At 39.0% G+C, this 17,166-nt stretch overlaps 2 protein-coding genes across 5 annotated transcripts in view; one reads left to right on the forward strand and one right to left on the reverse strand.

Moving 5' to 3' along the window:
* Positions 1 to 733: 733 nt before the first annotated feature.
* Positions 734 to 12,392, forward strand: u2surp (U2 snRNP-associated SURP domain containing). Of its 3 annotated transcripts, XM_055037143.1 has the most exons (26): positions 734 to 805; positions 1,504 to 1,606; positions 1,724 to 1,834; positions 2,437 to 2,561; positions 2,649 to 2,719; positions 2,824 to 2,912; positions 3,059 to 3,094; positions 3,203 to 3,285; positions 3,499 to 3,664; positions 3,759 to 3,970; positions 4,312 to 4,355; positions 6,888 to 6,992; positions 7,095 to 7,161; positions 7,265 to 7,428; positions 8,376 to 8,538; positions 8,615 to 8,694; positions 8,775 to 8,862; positions 8,963 to 9,097; positions 9,179 to 9,368; positions 9,493 to 9,567; positions 9,646 to 9,697; positions 9,788 to 9,935; positions 11,054 to 11,164; positions 11,249 to 11,376; positions 11,467 to 11,652; positions 11,872 to 12,392. In XM_055037143.1, the coding sequence occupies exons 1-26, from the start codon at positions 764 to 766 to the stop codon at positions 12,008 to 12,010; spliced, it is 2,913 nt and encodes a 970-aa protein (XP_054893118.1). In that variant the 5' UTR covers positions 734 to 763; the 3' UTR covers positions 12,011 to 12,392. The 3 variants fall into 3 exon arrangements, with proteins under 3 accessions (XP_054893118.1, XP_054893119.1, XP_054893120.1); XM_055037144.1 differs by lacking the exon at positions 3,059 to 3,094; XM_055037145.1 differs by lacking the exons at positions 734 to 805; positions 1,504 to 1,606; positions 1,724 to 1,834; ... (5 more) ...; positions 3,499 to 3,664; positions 4,312 to 4,355 and having other exon boundaries at positions 3,869 to 3,970.
* Positions 12,393 to 12,424: 32 nt separating this feature from the next.
* LOC129364501 (nephrocystin-3-like) overlaps positions 12,425 to 17,166 on the reverse strand; it is a 41,356-nt gene continuing 36,614 nt past the window's right edge. For both annotated transcript variants that reach the window (XM_055037148.1, XM_055037147.1), the window contains 7 exons: positions 14,698 to 14,767; positions 14,007 to 14,092; positions 13,854 to 13,925; positions 13,546 to 13,700; positions 13,349 to 13,465; positions 13,013 to 13,122; positions 12,425 to 12,808 (listed from right to left, as the gene is read on the reverse strand). In XM_055037148.1, the coding sequence (XP_054893123.1) occupies positions 12,694 to 12,808; positions 13,013 to 13,122; positions 13,349 to 13,465; positions 13,546 to 13,700; positions 13,854 to 13,925; positions 14,007 to 14,092; positions 14,698 to 14,767 (725 nt within the window). In that variant the 3' untranslated portion in view covers positions 12,425 to 12,693. The remainder of the gene's footprint in view (positions 12,809 to 13,012; positions 13,123 to 13,348; positions 13,466 to 13,545; positions 13,701 to 13,853; positions 13,926 to 14,006; positions 14,093 to 14,697; positions 14,768 to 17,166) is intronic.

A 17,166-nucleotide genomic window follows, 5' to 3' on the forward strand; every position in this document is an offset into this window, starting at 1 on the left:
ACGATTAGATGCCAATCTCAAGTGGGTGGAAGGAAAAGCGCCACCTGCTGGAGTTTTATGACACTAAAGGTGAGTCGGTTTAATTCCGAAGGAAAGGATGAATTTACATTTTCTCCCCGCCAAAATTGGATATAACCTAAGATTTTTAAAAAAGAGAGAGACAGTTGACTGATACCTTCTTGAGACAAAAGGTTTACACAAAGTGCAGACTCCAAGTACATCAATGGAAAGTTCAGTGAAAGGAAAAAGTCTTGGAAAAAAGGTAGGTTATCCAAGAAACACAGATAGATGCAGTGTTGAAAGCCCAAACAGACCCAAATGAATGAACAATATACTTTTATTTATTTATTTATTTTAAATTTTAATGTATTCAACATTGTGTTGCCACCACCTAAATATTTTCAATAGGAAAGGGGCATTCAGGTTATCGTTATTTGACTGCCACGTAGTGTTTTGCCTGTCAGACGGTTTGTTTATTGATTTATTTGTCTGTGATGCTTTCCAAAGCCATCTCTTCCTAATAAAAACAAACAAAAACAAAACATTCTGAGGTATCAAATGCAATCCAAAAAAGTTATACTTTGCTTTCTGATTTCGATATCAAGAGAAATTATAGAAGGCCTTTTAAAAAAAATGCGAATTTTTCATAGTTTTTTCTAATTCAGCAAAAAACATTCTCACTGACTCGACGTTCGATTGTCGGTCCTGTGCATTCAACTGAGCTGCTATCGGTGATCGATTTTCTTTTCAGTTGCACAGAAAGATGGCGGATCGAACCCCTGGCTCTCAAAAAGCTAGCGCTAAGGTGAAATTTACCGTTTGTTCTCCTGTTAGCTAGGCTGTTCCTATCGTAGTGAAAGCTGTGGATTTTTTTAGATTCACGGAAAACGTTTGGTGTTAACATGGTAGCTATCGCAAGAGCTACGCGCGTTTACTGAAAAGTGACACCCCGCTCTAACCAAACATATCCATGCTAGGCTAGCTAGGCTAACCATATAGCTAATGCACCCCGGGACTAAGTCGATGTAGCTATTTACAAACCGCATCAAGACAAAGCTGATAACTTAGAGTAGTCAGCACACAAATGATACCTTTTAAAATATAAAATTTAATGTATATTCTTACTAAGGGGCAGATGTCATGGTAACGTTAGTAGCTCAGCGTGCTGGATTCAAGCAGTCCCGCTGCAGCTAATACCGCTGCTAGGCCTCTGGTTAATTTTTAGACGTCAGACTGTAACTTAGAAGAAAGTTTACAGAAAACGAAACGCATACAGTCCAAAACAGATATTTTGTCTGGCTTTTACAGTTTTTATTGTGTACATGTCGTTATAAGTTACAGACATGCACAAATTAGGTGTCAGAGTGTCTGTCATTTTGTCAGAATAACACTGAGCACACCCAGCTCTGCTTCTGGGTACTTGAATGCGCTGTTTATAGAAATTGTCATTCTGAGTACTGTTGAACATGCCCTTGAAACGTCACTCTTTGTTTACATCGACAGGCGCTGCTTGAGAGCAAACTCAAGTCTTTCAGCATTGGTAAGATGGCTGTGGCAAAAAGAACTTTAAGCAAGAAGGAACAAGATGAAATAAAGAAAAAGGCAAGTTTGCACTTCTTTTTTAATTAAGACTACTCATGTAATCAGTTTCTAAAAGGTTTCATTAAGTGTGCTATGGTGTATATCTGCTTATTTTTTGCTGATTTTTCTCGTTTTCAGGAAGATGAGCGAGCAGCGGCAGAGATTTATGAAGAGTTTCTTGCTGCTTTTGAAGGAGGAGGAGAGGGCAAGGTCAAAGCATTTGTCCGAGGGGGTCTTGCAAATGCATCCAAAGGTACAGTATTTCGACTGTTGTCAGTTACATAGCTACAAATTGTGATAAACTTGCATGTCATGCTGCAAAAGTTGGCATTACTATGTTTTATACCACTTATGTTTTTTAACATAAAATGTATGTGAGAATAATCATTGCAGGGGCAAGGTATTAATTTAAGAAAGAACATGTTTTCCCAAGAAGGATAAAAGACCAACTGTGGGAGATAATTGTGTTAAATTGCTTTGGAAATTAGAAATTGTCTTATTTATTTTAATAGGAAGTAGTATTGCATTAAATGCTGAGAAAAAATGCAAAAGCTTTTTATATAAGCTGGACATACACTGATCAGACATCTTGACAGATTTCTAAGGCCCTCTTATTAACTGTTTTCTAATTTTAGAATGCAGTATTTAATTTTTTAGGAAGTTTTCTCCTAAAATTTAGCATTTTGGGTTTAAATTTGTCCAGGTAACATTTTAGAATTCAGTTGCATTAGTTTTGTACAGTAAAAAAAATGGCTAGTTTCTGAGTTGATCTCTGATGAGGGTAAAATACTAGTCATTCTGATATTTCTGGGCTCTTCTCAACTTTTGAAATAAGAATAGGGTTTGTCTTTTCAGACGAATCAGTTTCTGATGACAAAAGGGGAAAGTTATACAAGCCCAAGTCCCGTTTTGAGGCCCAGCCAAAAAGCATCCTGCCTTTGGAGACTCCATCTCAGTTTTTACCACCAGACAAAAGAAATGTAAGTGCTTTCAATGCCAACTAATTGTGTCCCTTGTTTGTGCTTTACAATTTGTTTTCTTCGTAATAATATGTTTCTGTTTTTTAGACTTTAAAGAAGGGCAGTGAAAAGGAGAAGAAGAAGAGTAACTTGGAACTTTTTAAAGAAGAACTTAAACAGTATGATTTATCATATGACAATATTACTTTCTATTTCTTTTTTTTTTTTTATAAAATTTCAAAATATATATATTTTGAATTTCAATATGTGCCACTTGTTTCAGAATCCAAGAAGAAAGGGATGAAAGACACCGGATGAAAGGACGCGTCAGTCGCTTCGAGCCTCTGCCTGGATCGGAGGGAAGACGCTCCTGTGAGTGAATTTAAGCTGCTTCACTGTCTTCTGTGTACTAACATGGCCGATGCGGCCCCGTCCAGCACGCCTCACTCAGCTCCCCGCCCCCTTTGTGCTCCTTTCACCCTGAAACAAAATTTATACTGCTTTTCTGCTTCTTTTAGCGGATGGTTCTTCAAGAAGAAACCGTCCGTCCAGTGGTAATTTTGACTTAATACAGTGACCGTGAATATCTCCAACTTGCTGAGAAATTGAGTCAAGGTTTCAGGCAGCAACGGGAAATTCTTTTCTCGTTTCTGTGTCTGCAGTTTTGGACGACTGTGCGCCAGGATCCCATGATGTCGGCGATCCATCCACTACTAACTTGTATCTTGGAAACATCAATCCGCAGGTATCTTTTTTTTTTTTCTTTTCCCAGACTCATATTAAAAAGCAAAGTAAGACAAGGAAGCTTAGTGAAACAGCTTTGAATTGAATTGAATGCTGTAGTTTCAAATACTGCTTATTCTAGAGATAGAATCCTGCAGAGAATTATGAGTTTTGCAAAGAATTATTTTTGTTTTCTGCATATTTTCATAAATATTTCCAATTTGAATCATTATAGATGAATGAGGAGATGTTGTGTCAAGAATTCGGGCGGTATGGCCCTCTGGCCAGCGTAAAAATCATGTGGCCGAGGACTGATGAGGAGCGAGCTCGGGAGAGGAACTGTGGATTTGTGGCCTTTATGAACAGGAGGGATGCTGAGCGAGCCCTCAAGAACCTAAATGGTTTGTTTTTCTTTCATAAAGACCGCAGAACTCGTATCTTACGCCACCCTGATGATGTAAACACTTATTTTTTCCTGCTTTCCTTTAATTACAGGCAAAATGATCATGAACTTTGAAATGAAATTAGGATGGGGCAAAGGTGTGCCCATCCCCCCTCACCCCATATATATCCCTCCCTCCATGATGGAGCATACACTCCCGCCCCCTCCCTCCGGCCTACCCTTCAACGCGCAGCCCAGAGAGAGGCTAAAGAACCCCAATGCTCCAATGATTCCTCCACCCAAAAACAAGGAGGAGTTTGAGAAGGTAACTCAGAATGTCAGCCTGAGCTTTCATGGTATATGGTAGTATTTAATTGTGCTGGTATTGTATTAGCTATTGTAGTTAGTAGTCAGCACAGGTTTTATTTATAGTTTATTAGATTTTTTTTCCTTGTTAAATTTAATTTACAAGATTTTGATAGGAAAAGTTTGGATATATTCAGTTAGCTTGTCTTATTCGTAAGTGTTTATGGGTTTTGGCGTTTAGTAAAAGGAAATGTGTTCTCTCTGTGAAGTTTGAAATGCATTTTTTATATTTTTCTCCTGTTGCCTATTTAACAATACTCACATTCTATTGTTTATTATCTGATGTGACTTCATATACAGACTCTGTCGCAAGCCATAGTCAAAGTGGTTATCCCAACAGAAAGGTACATGTTTTTTCTTTTTTCAAATTGGTGTACAAACTTAGAAAAAAACCTAACATCCCATTGTGAAGCTAAAAGTTTGATCAATTGATCACTGCATGCTACAGGGGGGCAGCTCAGTGTGGATGAGCAATGGTTGAGGCAAATGGATTCTGTTTTTATGCTTGCACACAATGTAGCACCCACACATTTTATCTTGCGCCTTCATTTATCTTCATTGTTCATGTTTTCCTTTAAAATGATTGAGTTGAGATTTTTTGAAGAGAGGTTTTTAGTATTGTTCCCTTGCTTTTAGTGAAATTTAATTGGCTTTTAGAGAAATCTCATTTAGAGAAATGTTTTTTTTGAAAAGTGAATAAATCTTGAGAGTAGTGGAAGCTAACAGATGAGGTAATTACAGTGTCATTAACCGATTGTCTTGTCATCTGTTCACTGATATGATTTTATGCGATCTAACAGATGTAATACACCGCCTTAAAAGCTAGCAAATGCAGTGGTCTCTTTCGGAGGTCTTAAACCTGTTAAACATCCCCCAATATGGTCTTGTGTGTAGAGAGGGACTTCTGAAAAATAGTTTATGACTGATTTTTATTTGTAAAGCTTAGATTCTGAATTTAGCCAATAAGATTTATCTTTTACGAAGAGGAAGATATAAGGACAGAATTGAAAATATTGTTCCTGCTGTGAATACAAGCTTTGATGAGGAGAGCAGGTGCCTTTACTGTGTCTTATATTAGCGCTTTTTGTGGTTAGCATGATTAAAATGGCAATCTCTGTGTCTATTCTGTTGAATGTGGGCATTTACCTTAACACCGAGATTTTTCGAAAAGTTTCTAAATATAAAATGCTTCATTAACCTATAGGTTTCATTAACCTTTGTAGGTTAATGTATCATTCAGCATTTTGTGGAACATAGTTTTCCTTCAATGGCTTCCTGCATCACCTATATATATTTTTATAATAAAGCTGTTTATGAAATTCAATCTCTACTGTGGATGAGTGGATAACCAGGGTTTGCATCACAAAACCTCACTCCAAAAAATCCCTCCTTTTAAATCTGTAGCAAAGCATCACTACCTTCATACTTCCACGTCACAAACAGCTGATTGTGTTGATCTAGATTAGTGACATTGAGCTCTACCACATTCACGACCTGCTGGTTCTAGATCTGAAGCCACCTCTTAGGCCATTGCTCACTCAGACCGTCTCCCCCCTTGGCCTCTGTCACTCTGTGGGTGAGCTCAGTAAATCTGGCCCCCAGCCAAGAAACCCACCTTAGAATTAGCTTCCGAATGACCTTTGACATTGGCCTTGGTGAGCAGCTCAAGTTGAACTGTCTGCAGCAGCGAGGGACCTGAAAAGCAACATGGGATGGATTGGGAAAGTATACAGAATTTTACCCCGCCATCGGTACGATCGGCTCCAATACACATAAATGTTATCTGTGTTGTCAAATGAAAGACATCCCTTGTCTTACTGGCTGATTGTTTTCAAACTGCAGGACACATTTCCCTTAAAATCGTCACAAGTATTTAAATAATCTCTTCTGCACCATATTCAGTTAGCACAAAGTCCACCAGTTCATTGTCCAAGTCAGGCAAAGAATCCTGTCATTTTCTTTCTTTTTTAACTTCAAACTAGTCTGGAGTTGAGTCGGATGTAAAAGCCATTGTGTTGGCAAAATATTTTTGTCAAAACAATGTCATTCCAGTGCTCCCCACTTGTTCTGCTCCCTGTGTCTTTTCTGCATCATTTTTAAGTAGGATCATTTATTTGATATAATTCTGTCAGTGCAATGGAATTAAAATCAGTTGCACTTTTTCTTTATGGAACACTGGTATTTAACATCACAGGGTTTCTGCAGGGTCTTTAAAAAGCCTTAAGTCTATTCATAGGACTGAAATTTCATCAATCACATAAATTAATCTTACAATAATTTTTGAAGTAAATTGAGAATAATTTAAAAAGCCTTTAAGTTAACTTATTTATTTGGAAGGCATTAAGGTCTTAAATAAAAAAAAAAAAGGTCTAGAGATGTTTAAAATATGTGGCAGACCCTTCAAACAACGAGTAAATTTAAGTTACAGAAAACATTAATTTATTTTAGATTCATTATTGTTTTCATGTTAAAATAATTTTTTGGTATTTATGTCAATGTTGACCGAAATATGTAGCTACAGTTATATTTAACTTGTTACTGGTGATTTGACACCCCTTTAACAGTTTTTCCCATCAGATTTTCTTCCAACAAAACATATCATTGTACATTTCCAGAGCATTTAGGCACCATCTGCTTGTGTCACTTTTCCAGATCGTTTTTGTCGTATCCAAAAAGTGGATGTTTGTGGTCATAGCTTCAGCGTTTTCAGTGATAAATGGCATAATTACAAATGAAGAATAATATAATTTTCAGAGGACTGTTGTGGGTGTCAAACCGCCAAGCATAATTGGTGCTTTAATGAGGGAGGCAGGAAGTAGTGCTCAAGACTCCAGTCCAGTCTGAATCAGTTTGCTTTAACTGTGTCTTTCTTGTAGGAATTTGCTCTCTCTCATCCACCGCATGATCGAATTTGTGGTGCGTGAAGGCCCAATGTTTGAAGCCATGATCATGAACAGAGAAATCAACAATCCAATGTACAGGTTAGTTAAATTACCCAACAAATGTGTTAGAAGCTTATAGTTTCTACTATTAGCTGACTGCTCACACAAATAAGACTGATGGTTGTTATTGTTTTCTTCCAGGTTTCTGTTTGACAACCAGAGCCCGGCACACGTATACTATCGTTGGAAGCTCTACACTATACTACAGGTTTGTCGTTAAAATTGAAAGGAAGAAAAACTTTAACTTGTGGTCGGATTTCCTCCAATTGTTTCTACATCTTTATATTAAATGGAAATGCTTAATTTTTCAGGGTGAATCCCCGGCCAAATGGCGAACAGAGGACTTCAGAATGTTTAAAAATGGCTCTTTATGGCGTCCGCCTCCTCTTAATCCGTACCTACACGGTCCTTATGATGATGGTGATGAGGAGGAGGAAGAGGAGGAGGGAAACAAGAAAGGCTCCTTGAAAGAAGAGTAGGATTATGACCTAAAATGGTTGCACATTTCATTCACAATATGATTAGACTTCACCTTGCTGTTTAACTTGTGATTATTGATGTTCATGTTGCTTTTATGTCTAAAACCAATTTAAAAACAAGGCTTATCATAGTCATTTATATTAAACAGTAAAGCCACAAACATTTTTCAAAGTAAAACATAAATATTAGACATAAATTTCTAATTTATACCCTCAGTTATGGATTTGGCTCAAACTCACCCCATAAGATTATGCACTGAGTCCATAAATGACACCCACTAGGAGGAGCTTTTGAGTCTTTGAATTTTGATTTAAAGTTTTCATATTCAGCTTATATGGTACACCACTCTTCAAGACATGTGAATTTGAAACTAATATATTTATACCTGCAGAAAATCTGAGTAATTTCAGTTTGATCAGGGTCATAGTCTGCCACATATTTTATAAATCAATGTTTCCAAAACAAGGATAAGACCCAAAAAATTGGGAAAATATGCTTTCATACAAATTTGTCGCTGCATGATGTAGGAGAGCTTGGAGTTGAGCATCTGCTCCTCTGCACTGAAAGCAGTCAGTGTAGGTGGGTCAGGCATCTGGAGCCCCCCAAGTTCAGAATGTTTGGTTGCATCAAGACCCCTTCTGACCCTCCATATAGAGAAGGAAGTCTGAATTTCACTTCTGAACCATCAAATAAGTAGAGGACAAGATAAATGGATGCTTAGATAGAGAGCTTCTGGATTCGATAAGTGAGTATGAGCCATGGGTGGCCAAGTCCAGCCCTTAGGGGGCGATGTTCAGCTGAATTATCTCCTCACTTTGTGTGCAACAGAATTGTGTTCAAGGCTGTTTTAAATGCAGTTCAACAGAATACCTTCTGTTTTGGTGTGGAGTTAGCCACCTTCAGGATGAGGGATGATTAGTTATGAAGTGATGCTGTGTTCAGGGAGCGGGACAAGCTGGAGGAGATGCTCCGCGGTCTGTCTCCGAGGAGAGGAGACGTGGCAGAGGCCATGCTGTTTTGTCTGAACCATGCTGAAGCTGCTGAGGAGATTGTGGAGTGTATCACAGAGTCCCTCTCCATTCTGAAGACCCCTCTACCAAAGAAGGCAAGAGTTCAATGCCGCCTCCTTCCAACCATTCATCAACGATCTCTAACCGTGACGCTGCTTGTTAATCTTTCAGATTGCACGGTTATATCTTGTTTCTGATGTGCTGTACAACTCTTCTGCCAAAGTATCCAATGCGTCTTACTACAGAAAATAGTAAGTTTAAATAGAATTGATAGTTTGGTTGTTTTAAATAAATGAATCTCGGTGAGTAAATTTGTTTTTGTTCTACATAGTTTTGAGACGAAGCTTAGCCAGATTTTCGCTGATCTCAACGCCACATACAAGACAATACAAGGACACCTGCAGAGTGAGAACTTCAAGGTAGCCGCGTTAGTTTATCAAACTTCACAATGGTTTGTTTCACCGGTGATTCATATCACTCAGCTTACGTGTTTGTTTTCTTTTTAATTTGTCATAATAGCAACGAGTGATGTCATGTTTCCGGGCGTGGGAGGATTGGGCTGTGTACCCTGATCCCTTTCTCATTAAGCTGCAGAATATCTTCCTTGGACTTGTCAATCTCTCCTCGGAAAAGGAGGTCCCTGTTGTTGTAGAGGTAATAAACCACACATATATCCCCAGATTTTTGTTTTCGTTTAGATCACGCTTGATTTTTCTCCTCCTCGTCTTGTTTCAGCCTGAACCTGCAGAAGACCTCGATGGGGCCCCTCTGGGGGAGTTTGTAGATGGAGCCCCTCTGGAGGACGTGGATGGGGTCCCTATTGATGCAGTACCCATTGATGGGGCGCCAATCGATGGAGCTCCTCTCTACGATTTAGACGGGGTTCCTATTAAGTCCATTGATGACGACATCGATGGAATACCTCGTGAGTGAAGCGGGGACCGGCACAGAGAGGCCCGAGGAGGGCAAAGTCCTGATCAGGACACTCCCAAATATAAATGATCGTTATGGATTGTTTCAAATAATAACTTTTATTCTGCTTTTGACAGTGGATCAGTCAGCAACTTTCAAGGTTGCACCCTCAAAATGGGAAGCGGTGGATGAGGCAGAGTTACAGGCTCAAGGTAACGTTGGGAAGCCTCTACCTGTCAATCATATTTGATATTTTTCTGTCTTTGTAATTGAACGTCTTCACTCCTCAGCTGTAACAACCTCCAAATGGGAGATATTTGAGCAACCGGAAGAATCAAAGAAGTAAGACGCCTTTTTGTTTTCCATCTGCTCATCACGGTGTATACTTACGAGTTTGCAGACTATTTTCACCACCTTAATATATTTCTGTAGGGGTGAGGCAGACAGTGATGATGACGACAGGAGCCCTCGCTCAGAGGATAATCAGAGCTACTCCAACCCCATCAGAGACGACTCTGATATGAAAACCAAGATGTCTGAAATGAATGAGGAGAAACGCACCAAGCTCAGAGAGATTGAGGTTTTTTTTGTGTATTTTAATCTATTTTACAAACTAAAATATATGTCTAAATAATGTAGGTGTTGTCTTTTTTTAAATGGATTGATTTAAATAAATAGCACAAAAAGATTTAGGAAAAAAATACTTTTTGTAGCAACTGGTTCTACATGCAGTATCTGGCTGAATATTTGACTATAGTTCATATTAGAAATTGTAGATTCCTCATTTTAACTAAGTTGGTTTCTTGGCACACGTCTTCTTTAAAGTATGGAAAATACACTAGAGCTAATTAAGTACCTGTTTCGCTCATTCAGGAAATTCCAGTTTATCAGGTGATCAGGAATCAGCAACACAGGGAGAAATGTAAAACAGAGCGGCAAGAGCTATCAAGGTTTCTGCATCGCATGTTGACTTAATAGAGATTTTATTCAAACGGCCGAAGTTTGCGTTATTGTTTGGGATCTAATCAGATAAAAATGTGTTGAATTTTCCTACTGCTTTCTTGTCAGACCAGTAATCTGGTCGTAAATTATTTGCTTTGCTGCTGTAAAACAGCCTTTATTACCTTTCTGCTGGTTTTGTGGCTATTATTAAATGCATTCATTTGAAGTAGTCTTTATCACATTTATGTTACCTGTCTTTTAAAATCTTTTTAGAACAATTCCCTGTTCATATTTTTACAATGTTTCTGATAAACCTAAAAAGTGCAATTTAATGTTAGATTTTTGCTAGTTTATGGCAGGATTTTTATTCCCTTGGCACTGTTGTTTTCTAGTGTGTCAGGGTTTATTTAAACAGTCACTGTATGACGCACGATGTTATAAATACTGATAATTTTCCATAGTTCCCAGTAAGATACAGTATTTATGCATTTGCTGCTCTTCTGACTACTTGCCAGTGAACATTACTCTGATGTTTCGTTGCTTGGCTCCTACATGCTCCATCAGGCTGCATCAAATGCTTGTATGTAGTTGGTCTTTAGTTTTTTTTAAGTTGTTTACTTCAGGTAATTTTGTTTGGTCTGGTTATTTGTCGACCAAAAATGATTAAAAGGTTGAGTCAAGGAGATTATGCCAATGAGGAGATACTATTATATTATAGTAGCAGGATATCATGGTGCAACACATTTTTGACAACAGGTTAAAGTCATGAAGTTCCAGGATGAGCTGGAGTCTGGGAAAAGGCCCAAGAAGCCTGGGCAGAGTATCCAGGAGCAGGTGGAGCACTACAGGGACAAACTGCTGCAGAAGGTAAGAACCTAGGTTACTGATACCTGTAATATATGATACAGGACAAAACAACAACCGAGCTCCTTTTGTCATGCTTTTCAAAAGGAGAAAGAAAAAGAGAAACTTGAGCGTGAGAAAGAAAGGGAGAAAAAAGAAAAGGAGAAAGCAGAGGCGCGGTTAAAAGAACTGAAGAAAGAGAAGGAGAAGGATGACACGCCAACCAGGAAAGAAAGGTGATGCAGACATTTTTAATACTCAGATTTCTAAAAGTAAAGCTTTAACTCGACTAATGCGCCATCTGACACGTCTCCCCCTCCTCTCAGGAAGCGGCATCACAGCGGCTCTCCCAGTCCGTCGAGGAGCGGCAGCAGACGAGGCCGGTCATCCTCGCCGCGTTCAGAGCGCTCAGAGAGATCGGAACGCTCCGATCGATCGTACTCTAAAGACACATCGTCACGCGCATCCCATAAGGACTCTCCTCGGTCTAGCAACAAAAAATCGTCCAAGAGGTAAATGCATACACTGCATTGAAACATTTACTGTAGCTGGAACCATCAAAGCAGCATCTGGAGATGCCAATCAGAAAGATAGAGCTTGGGAATGAATAAAGCTTTTCTTTTTAAAGTGCATATAAACACCGAGTTTAAATCGCATTGCTAAGGGAGAATTTTAAAACTTGCGCTGTTTTTAGGAACTCTAAATGTGTAATGTCCCTTTAATCCTGCTAGATCTCCATCTTCACCTCGTACACCGAAGCGATCGAGGCGGTCGCGCTCCAGGACACCCAAGAAATCAACCAAGAAGTCCCGCTCCAGATCTAGATCCCCCCACCGATCTCACAAGAAATCTAAGAAGAGCAAACACTGACATCTTTTGTTTTTCACTCGTAAACCAGCCCCTCTCATCCACCCCCATCTCTGCGCCGCGTTTGATTTAAAGGTGGACTGAATTGGCAGCTGAAGATCTGAAATGGCTGTAGGTTAACGAACGAACAACAGAGAGTGGAGGGTGTTGCATGGGTTGCCATCTGGTGTATCAGTTAGATGGGGCCACTGCTGTTTTATATTGTAAAGATTTAAAAAAAAAATGTGTTTGTGTGTCCTAATTTCTCCACTTTACAATGGAAATCATCCATGTGGTAGACCACACCCATGTAGTGTGAGAGGAAAAGTCTTACATTCATGCTGTCGACTTATGTTTTTGTAGTTCACATTAAAAATAATTCCTAATAAACAAGTGTCATTTTTAAGATGTCTGGAGCAATGACTGACAAAAGCAGTGTTAATTTAGTTGCAATTTATTTCATTTTCACCCACCTTGTAAGATCTGAATACAAAAATACTGCATTACTTTCTCACCCAATCACTTAAAAGCTGCCTCAGAGGCTGCAATTTATTTAATCACACAAACTCCACAGGTAAGTAAGTATTCATTTATCCCCAACATAGTGCTAAACCTGGATGCGGGTTTGCAGAGCACCAATTTTTTCCTGCATTTTTAGAAATATTAAGTTAATGGACTGTTTAGTTTGAAGCGTTATTGATTCAATTTTACAGCCTGGCCCGCGCCTGCTTTAGCTGATCCCTTAGTTCCAGTACTGCAATAGAAGAAAGGTGAACCTCATCAGGTCCATCAGCGATTCGCAGAGTTCGTACGTTAGAGTACCTGGGAAATGAGAGGAAGAGTATAATTAAAAAGTGCATCTTCTAATGAATTTGTACATAATAAGACTCATTACATAATCCAAGAAAATACATTTTGGGTTCTCATTTGCAGGAAGACAGAATCATCCAAATCACCACTTAAATTACAACACACTGCATGATGATTCATTCATACGCACTTGTATGCGAAGAAAGACAAACTTACATCTGTGCAAGAGGGAAGTCCCCCGAAACCCCTGCACCTCCATGAACCTGGATGGCATAGTCCACCACTTTACACACCATCCTGGCTGCTGCCACCTTGATCATGGCAATCTAGAGGACAGGTTGTGACATTAGCAGGCTATGCTACTAATCAGGATTTAAATGCTTAATTTTGCAAATCAGAAATGTAATGAGCATTCTGAACAGCTGTCAAAGAGTGAATCCCTTCTAGTTAGAAAAACACGCTTCATGTTTGTGTTAACAGGTGGATTTGAGACTGGGATTTAACATTTCTGCTCATGTGTAAACCAGAACCACAAACTACCGACAGCGTTACCTGTTTGCGAGCGGCCCTGCTGCCCAGAGTATCCAAGGCATGAGCAGCAGAGAGAGTCAGTAGGCGGGTCTGCTCGATCATCAGGCGGCACTCTGCAATCCAGTGAGCGATGACTTCCTTCAAACATCACAAAAACAAGATTATATAAGCTGTCCTTCATTTGACAGCAGAAGGAAATGCCTGTGTGACTCGCTCACATGCTGGTAAAGGTTTTTCCCAAACGTTCGCCTGGAAGCGGCCCGCTGACACAGCAGCTCCAGCGCCAGCTCGGCGCAGCCAACAGCTCTCATGCAGTGGTGAAGCCTGCCTGGACCCAGACGCCTCTGAGCGATCTCAAACCCTCGGCCTTCGCCTTGAGGAAAATATATGAGTGGGGGAAGGTTATTAGGCCAAGATGATAATAAATTCACTTACTATGAAAAGTGTTCCTCTCTTCCATAAAACAAATCAGTTTCTCAGGCTTCAAAAGGTGTCCCTCCTATTTAAGACCAGGAGAGCTTTTTACCCAGGATCATGTTGGAAGCTGGAACCTGCACGTTCTCAAAGTGGACCTCAAAGTGGCCACCATGGATGGCATCTGAAAAGAAACACGGAGAATCTGTAAACCACACCACATCGGTTCAACTTTCAAATAGGGGAAACTGAGAGACGATCCAACCGTCATGTCCGAACACAGTGAGTGGTCGGATGAGCTTTACGCCCGGCGTGTTCATAGGTACGAGGATCATGCTGTGCTGGCCATGCCTGAGAAAGAAGTTCAAACAACGCCCTTAAATAGTGAAACTTATCCAAAACTAATCAAATTTTTTTTTACTAACATTTAATCAATTTTACAGCTGTTTCTGTTTGTGGCAATGTGTCATATATTCTCTGCCAAAACATGTTGAGTGTGTTGGAATTTTACGCTTGAAGTTGGAAACAAGGACAACATGTTTCATATCGAGGGTGTGACTGTTAGTAGATTTTGTTACCATTAATACTTGTAGAGACAAGATCTGAGTGTGTTTTTTTTTTTTAGATTATGTCTTTATGCAATATAAATATGCTGATAAACACTGAATATTAATGTTTAAAAGTAAATGCACTTAAGTAAACTTCAATCAGGGAAAACTCATTTTAATTGTAACCTAAAACCTCACATGGTGGGCTGAAAATGTGAGGTTTTGGGCTCTATAGCGAAAAAATACACACAATAAACAAAAAATAAACACAATAAGCTAAAACCATTTGAAAACAAATAGAAAAATATGAATTAAATAAAATCTGATAATTTGTGCAAAAATAAAAAATTTATAAAATATGTAGCAGAAGCAAACAAATCACTAAAAACATCTGAAAACCCAGCTGACCTGCTCTGGCCCAGCTCAGAGCTGCTCCTGCACATAACAATGGCCACTTTACATCTGGCACTGCCCGCACCTGAAAACACAGAACACAAAAACACTGACTTTAGATATGGATGCATGTCTAGTTGCGTCATTGCGGTGGACTATAAAAAAAAAAAAAAAGACGAGTTGAACCATCCACGCTCCATGACCTTGACCAATTCATGACCTGAATATGCCCGGAAAACAGTTGCTGTTGTTCCCTGGGAAGTGCTGGATGGAGCCTCGAGAGAGATTAACGGCCCCAAAGCGGGAAAAGCCACAGGTTGATTTACATTTCCGCAGTTGGATTCTTTTAGGGTTTCAGCTTGTCATTGGAAACAGACCACTTTTGTTTGAACGTAAACAAAAAATGTTCTTTTCTTGACACACAAATTCCCCCCTTAAATTGCATTTCAATACTGCCACTAGAGGGCACTATTCTACGCTGAATTTTAAGATTCTGTAAAGGAATCTTCAGCATGTCACAAACTGAAAACAGTGAGCATAGAGACATGAATGACCTCAGTGGACATTTGAAAGATTTCTTGATATGAAAAGTGCGGCATGCCTATGTATTTAACCCCTGATACCCCTAAAATAAAACCCACCCCAAACAATTGCCTTTAGATATCTTCATTCTGAAAAATAGAAATATTAACCTCTAAATGAGCTACAAAAAAAAACCTTTCACTTCAAATGCAGTGAAAAGTTCACTAATTCATTGATCCATGAATACAGAAGTGCACTACACTTTTCAGATTCTGTTCATAAATCATACCATAAAGTACATTGAAGTTTGGAGTTGTAATTTGACAAAAAGTGATATGATCAAAAAAAATGCAGTATTCCAGAAAGGGTGAGAAATTTATACTTCAAAAATAAAAAGACAGTATTTTATCTGAGGCACTTTTGATTTTTAGGCATTTCCTGTTTTGATGTTTGATCCCCGCGCTGTTATTGTTACTGTCTCCAAAATGTGGAAGGATTTCTTTACTTTGTTCACTGTAAGCTTTGAAAAACTGCCCTCCTTTTGGTTTTTCTGTCTCGTTGCCATGTTTACCAAAAACATTTTGCCTTTTGTAGCATTTTACAGCTTCAGAGGCGTGACTCCAAACTGCTGATTGGTAAAAAATACAGATTACTTTGGAATTTCCTTGGTCCATTTCAGGTCACGCCTATGAGGCCCAATGTACACATGGTGAGGATTGGTGGCCTGACTTCCTGTTTAAACGTTGCCCAGCTGGAAAAACTGTCCCCTAAGGACAAGACATATGGTCTCCAGACTGGAACAGACAAGAAGACGTGAGTGTTTTATGGAAATCATAGCATGGTAATCTCAGCATGACTGCATGTGAAGTCTTTCAACCAATTCGGTGTGACAGATGTGTAGTTAATTACTAAACAAACTGTAGAGAAGTCAAAATAACTGATCATACCAGCCTTGTAACCACAAACGCAAAAGATGCAAGCAGCTCCACCCAGTAAAAACAAAACAACTAAAAAATACAAAACTGATCTTGGAAAGCCTGTTTGGCCCGAGGGCAGGTTCAACTTTGTCATTGAACTCTTGCATAAGTCACATGGACCATGATCTAAGGTGATCATGCCCAAACAAGTCGCATCCACACTGGAATGAAAACAGACATTCCAGACTCCCGCATTGACACCCAAACATGTCATATTACTCTTTTTTTATTTAAGTCACTAAATCATCCTTCAAAATGAAATTTTTTTGTTTTTCTTTTTTGTTTTTTTTTTCCTCATATTTATATAATTTATTTCATTTCTGATCCCACACAAGTTGGGTTTGTCTGCACTGTGTATAAGTGTACAAACATGAGTCCAGGGAAAGACGAGGAATGTGGCACTGAAGGATATTAAAAAAACTATCTGGAATTTCTGAGAACGCAGTTGGAAAAAAACAACATTGGCACAGTGTTGGGTCTGAAACAGATTTGCCAGTAATAGTGTAATGCATATAAATACATAAGATCGGATCTTTCACATATGTAACTGCTTTCATCCTGGTCATTCATAACTTAATTGCTGGGCTGTAACAACCCTTAAACCCACAAGGATGAGACAGCCACTTGAATCAAGGCTGGACAATATCAGGAAGGCAATCATTTCTGATAATATTGCAGAATATGTTGATGGCAATATCAGCTATGACAAACCAACATTTTCCTACATTCATCCGGCCATTTTCTTGGAGATTTAGCACCTCGGCCACAAAAACAGATATATGTGGTATATTGAGTCTGTTTAACTGGCTAAATATATTTTGACAAAAAAAGTGTGAATACAAGACAACTGACATTCAATGAAACATAGCATCCAAGCAGTTCTTTTGTTTGCAAAGCAGCTATTGACATTACAATGATGTATACTATGTTGAAATTACTCTTCCTCTCTTGCATGCCTCTTATTTTTCTGAAACTTTCAACAAAA

This window comes from Poeciliopsis prolifica, unplaced genomic scaffold (genome assembly GCF_027474105.1).
Source record: "Poeciliopsis prolifica strain line A6 unplaced genomic scaffold, Auburn_PproV2 SCAFFOLD012, whole genome shotgun sequence".
Classification (NCBI taxonomy): Eukaryota; Metazoa; Chordata; class Actinopteri; order Cyprinodontiformes; family Poeciliidae; genus Poeciliopsis; species Poeciliopsis prolifica.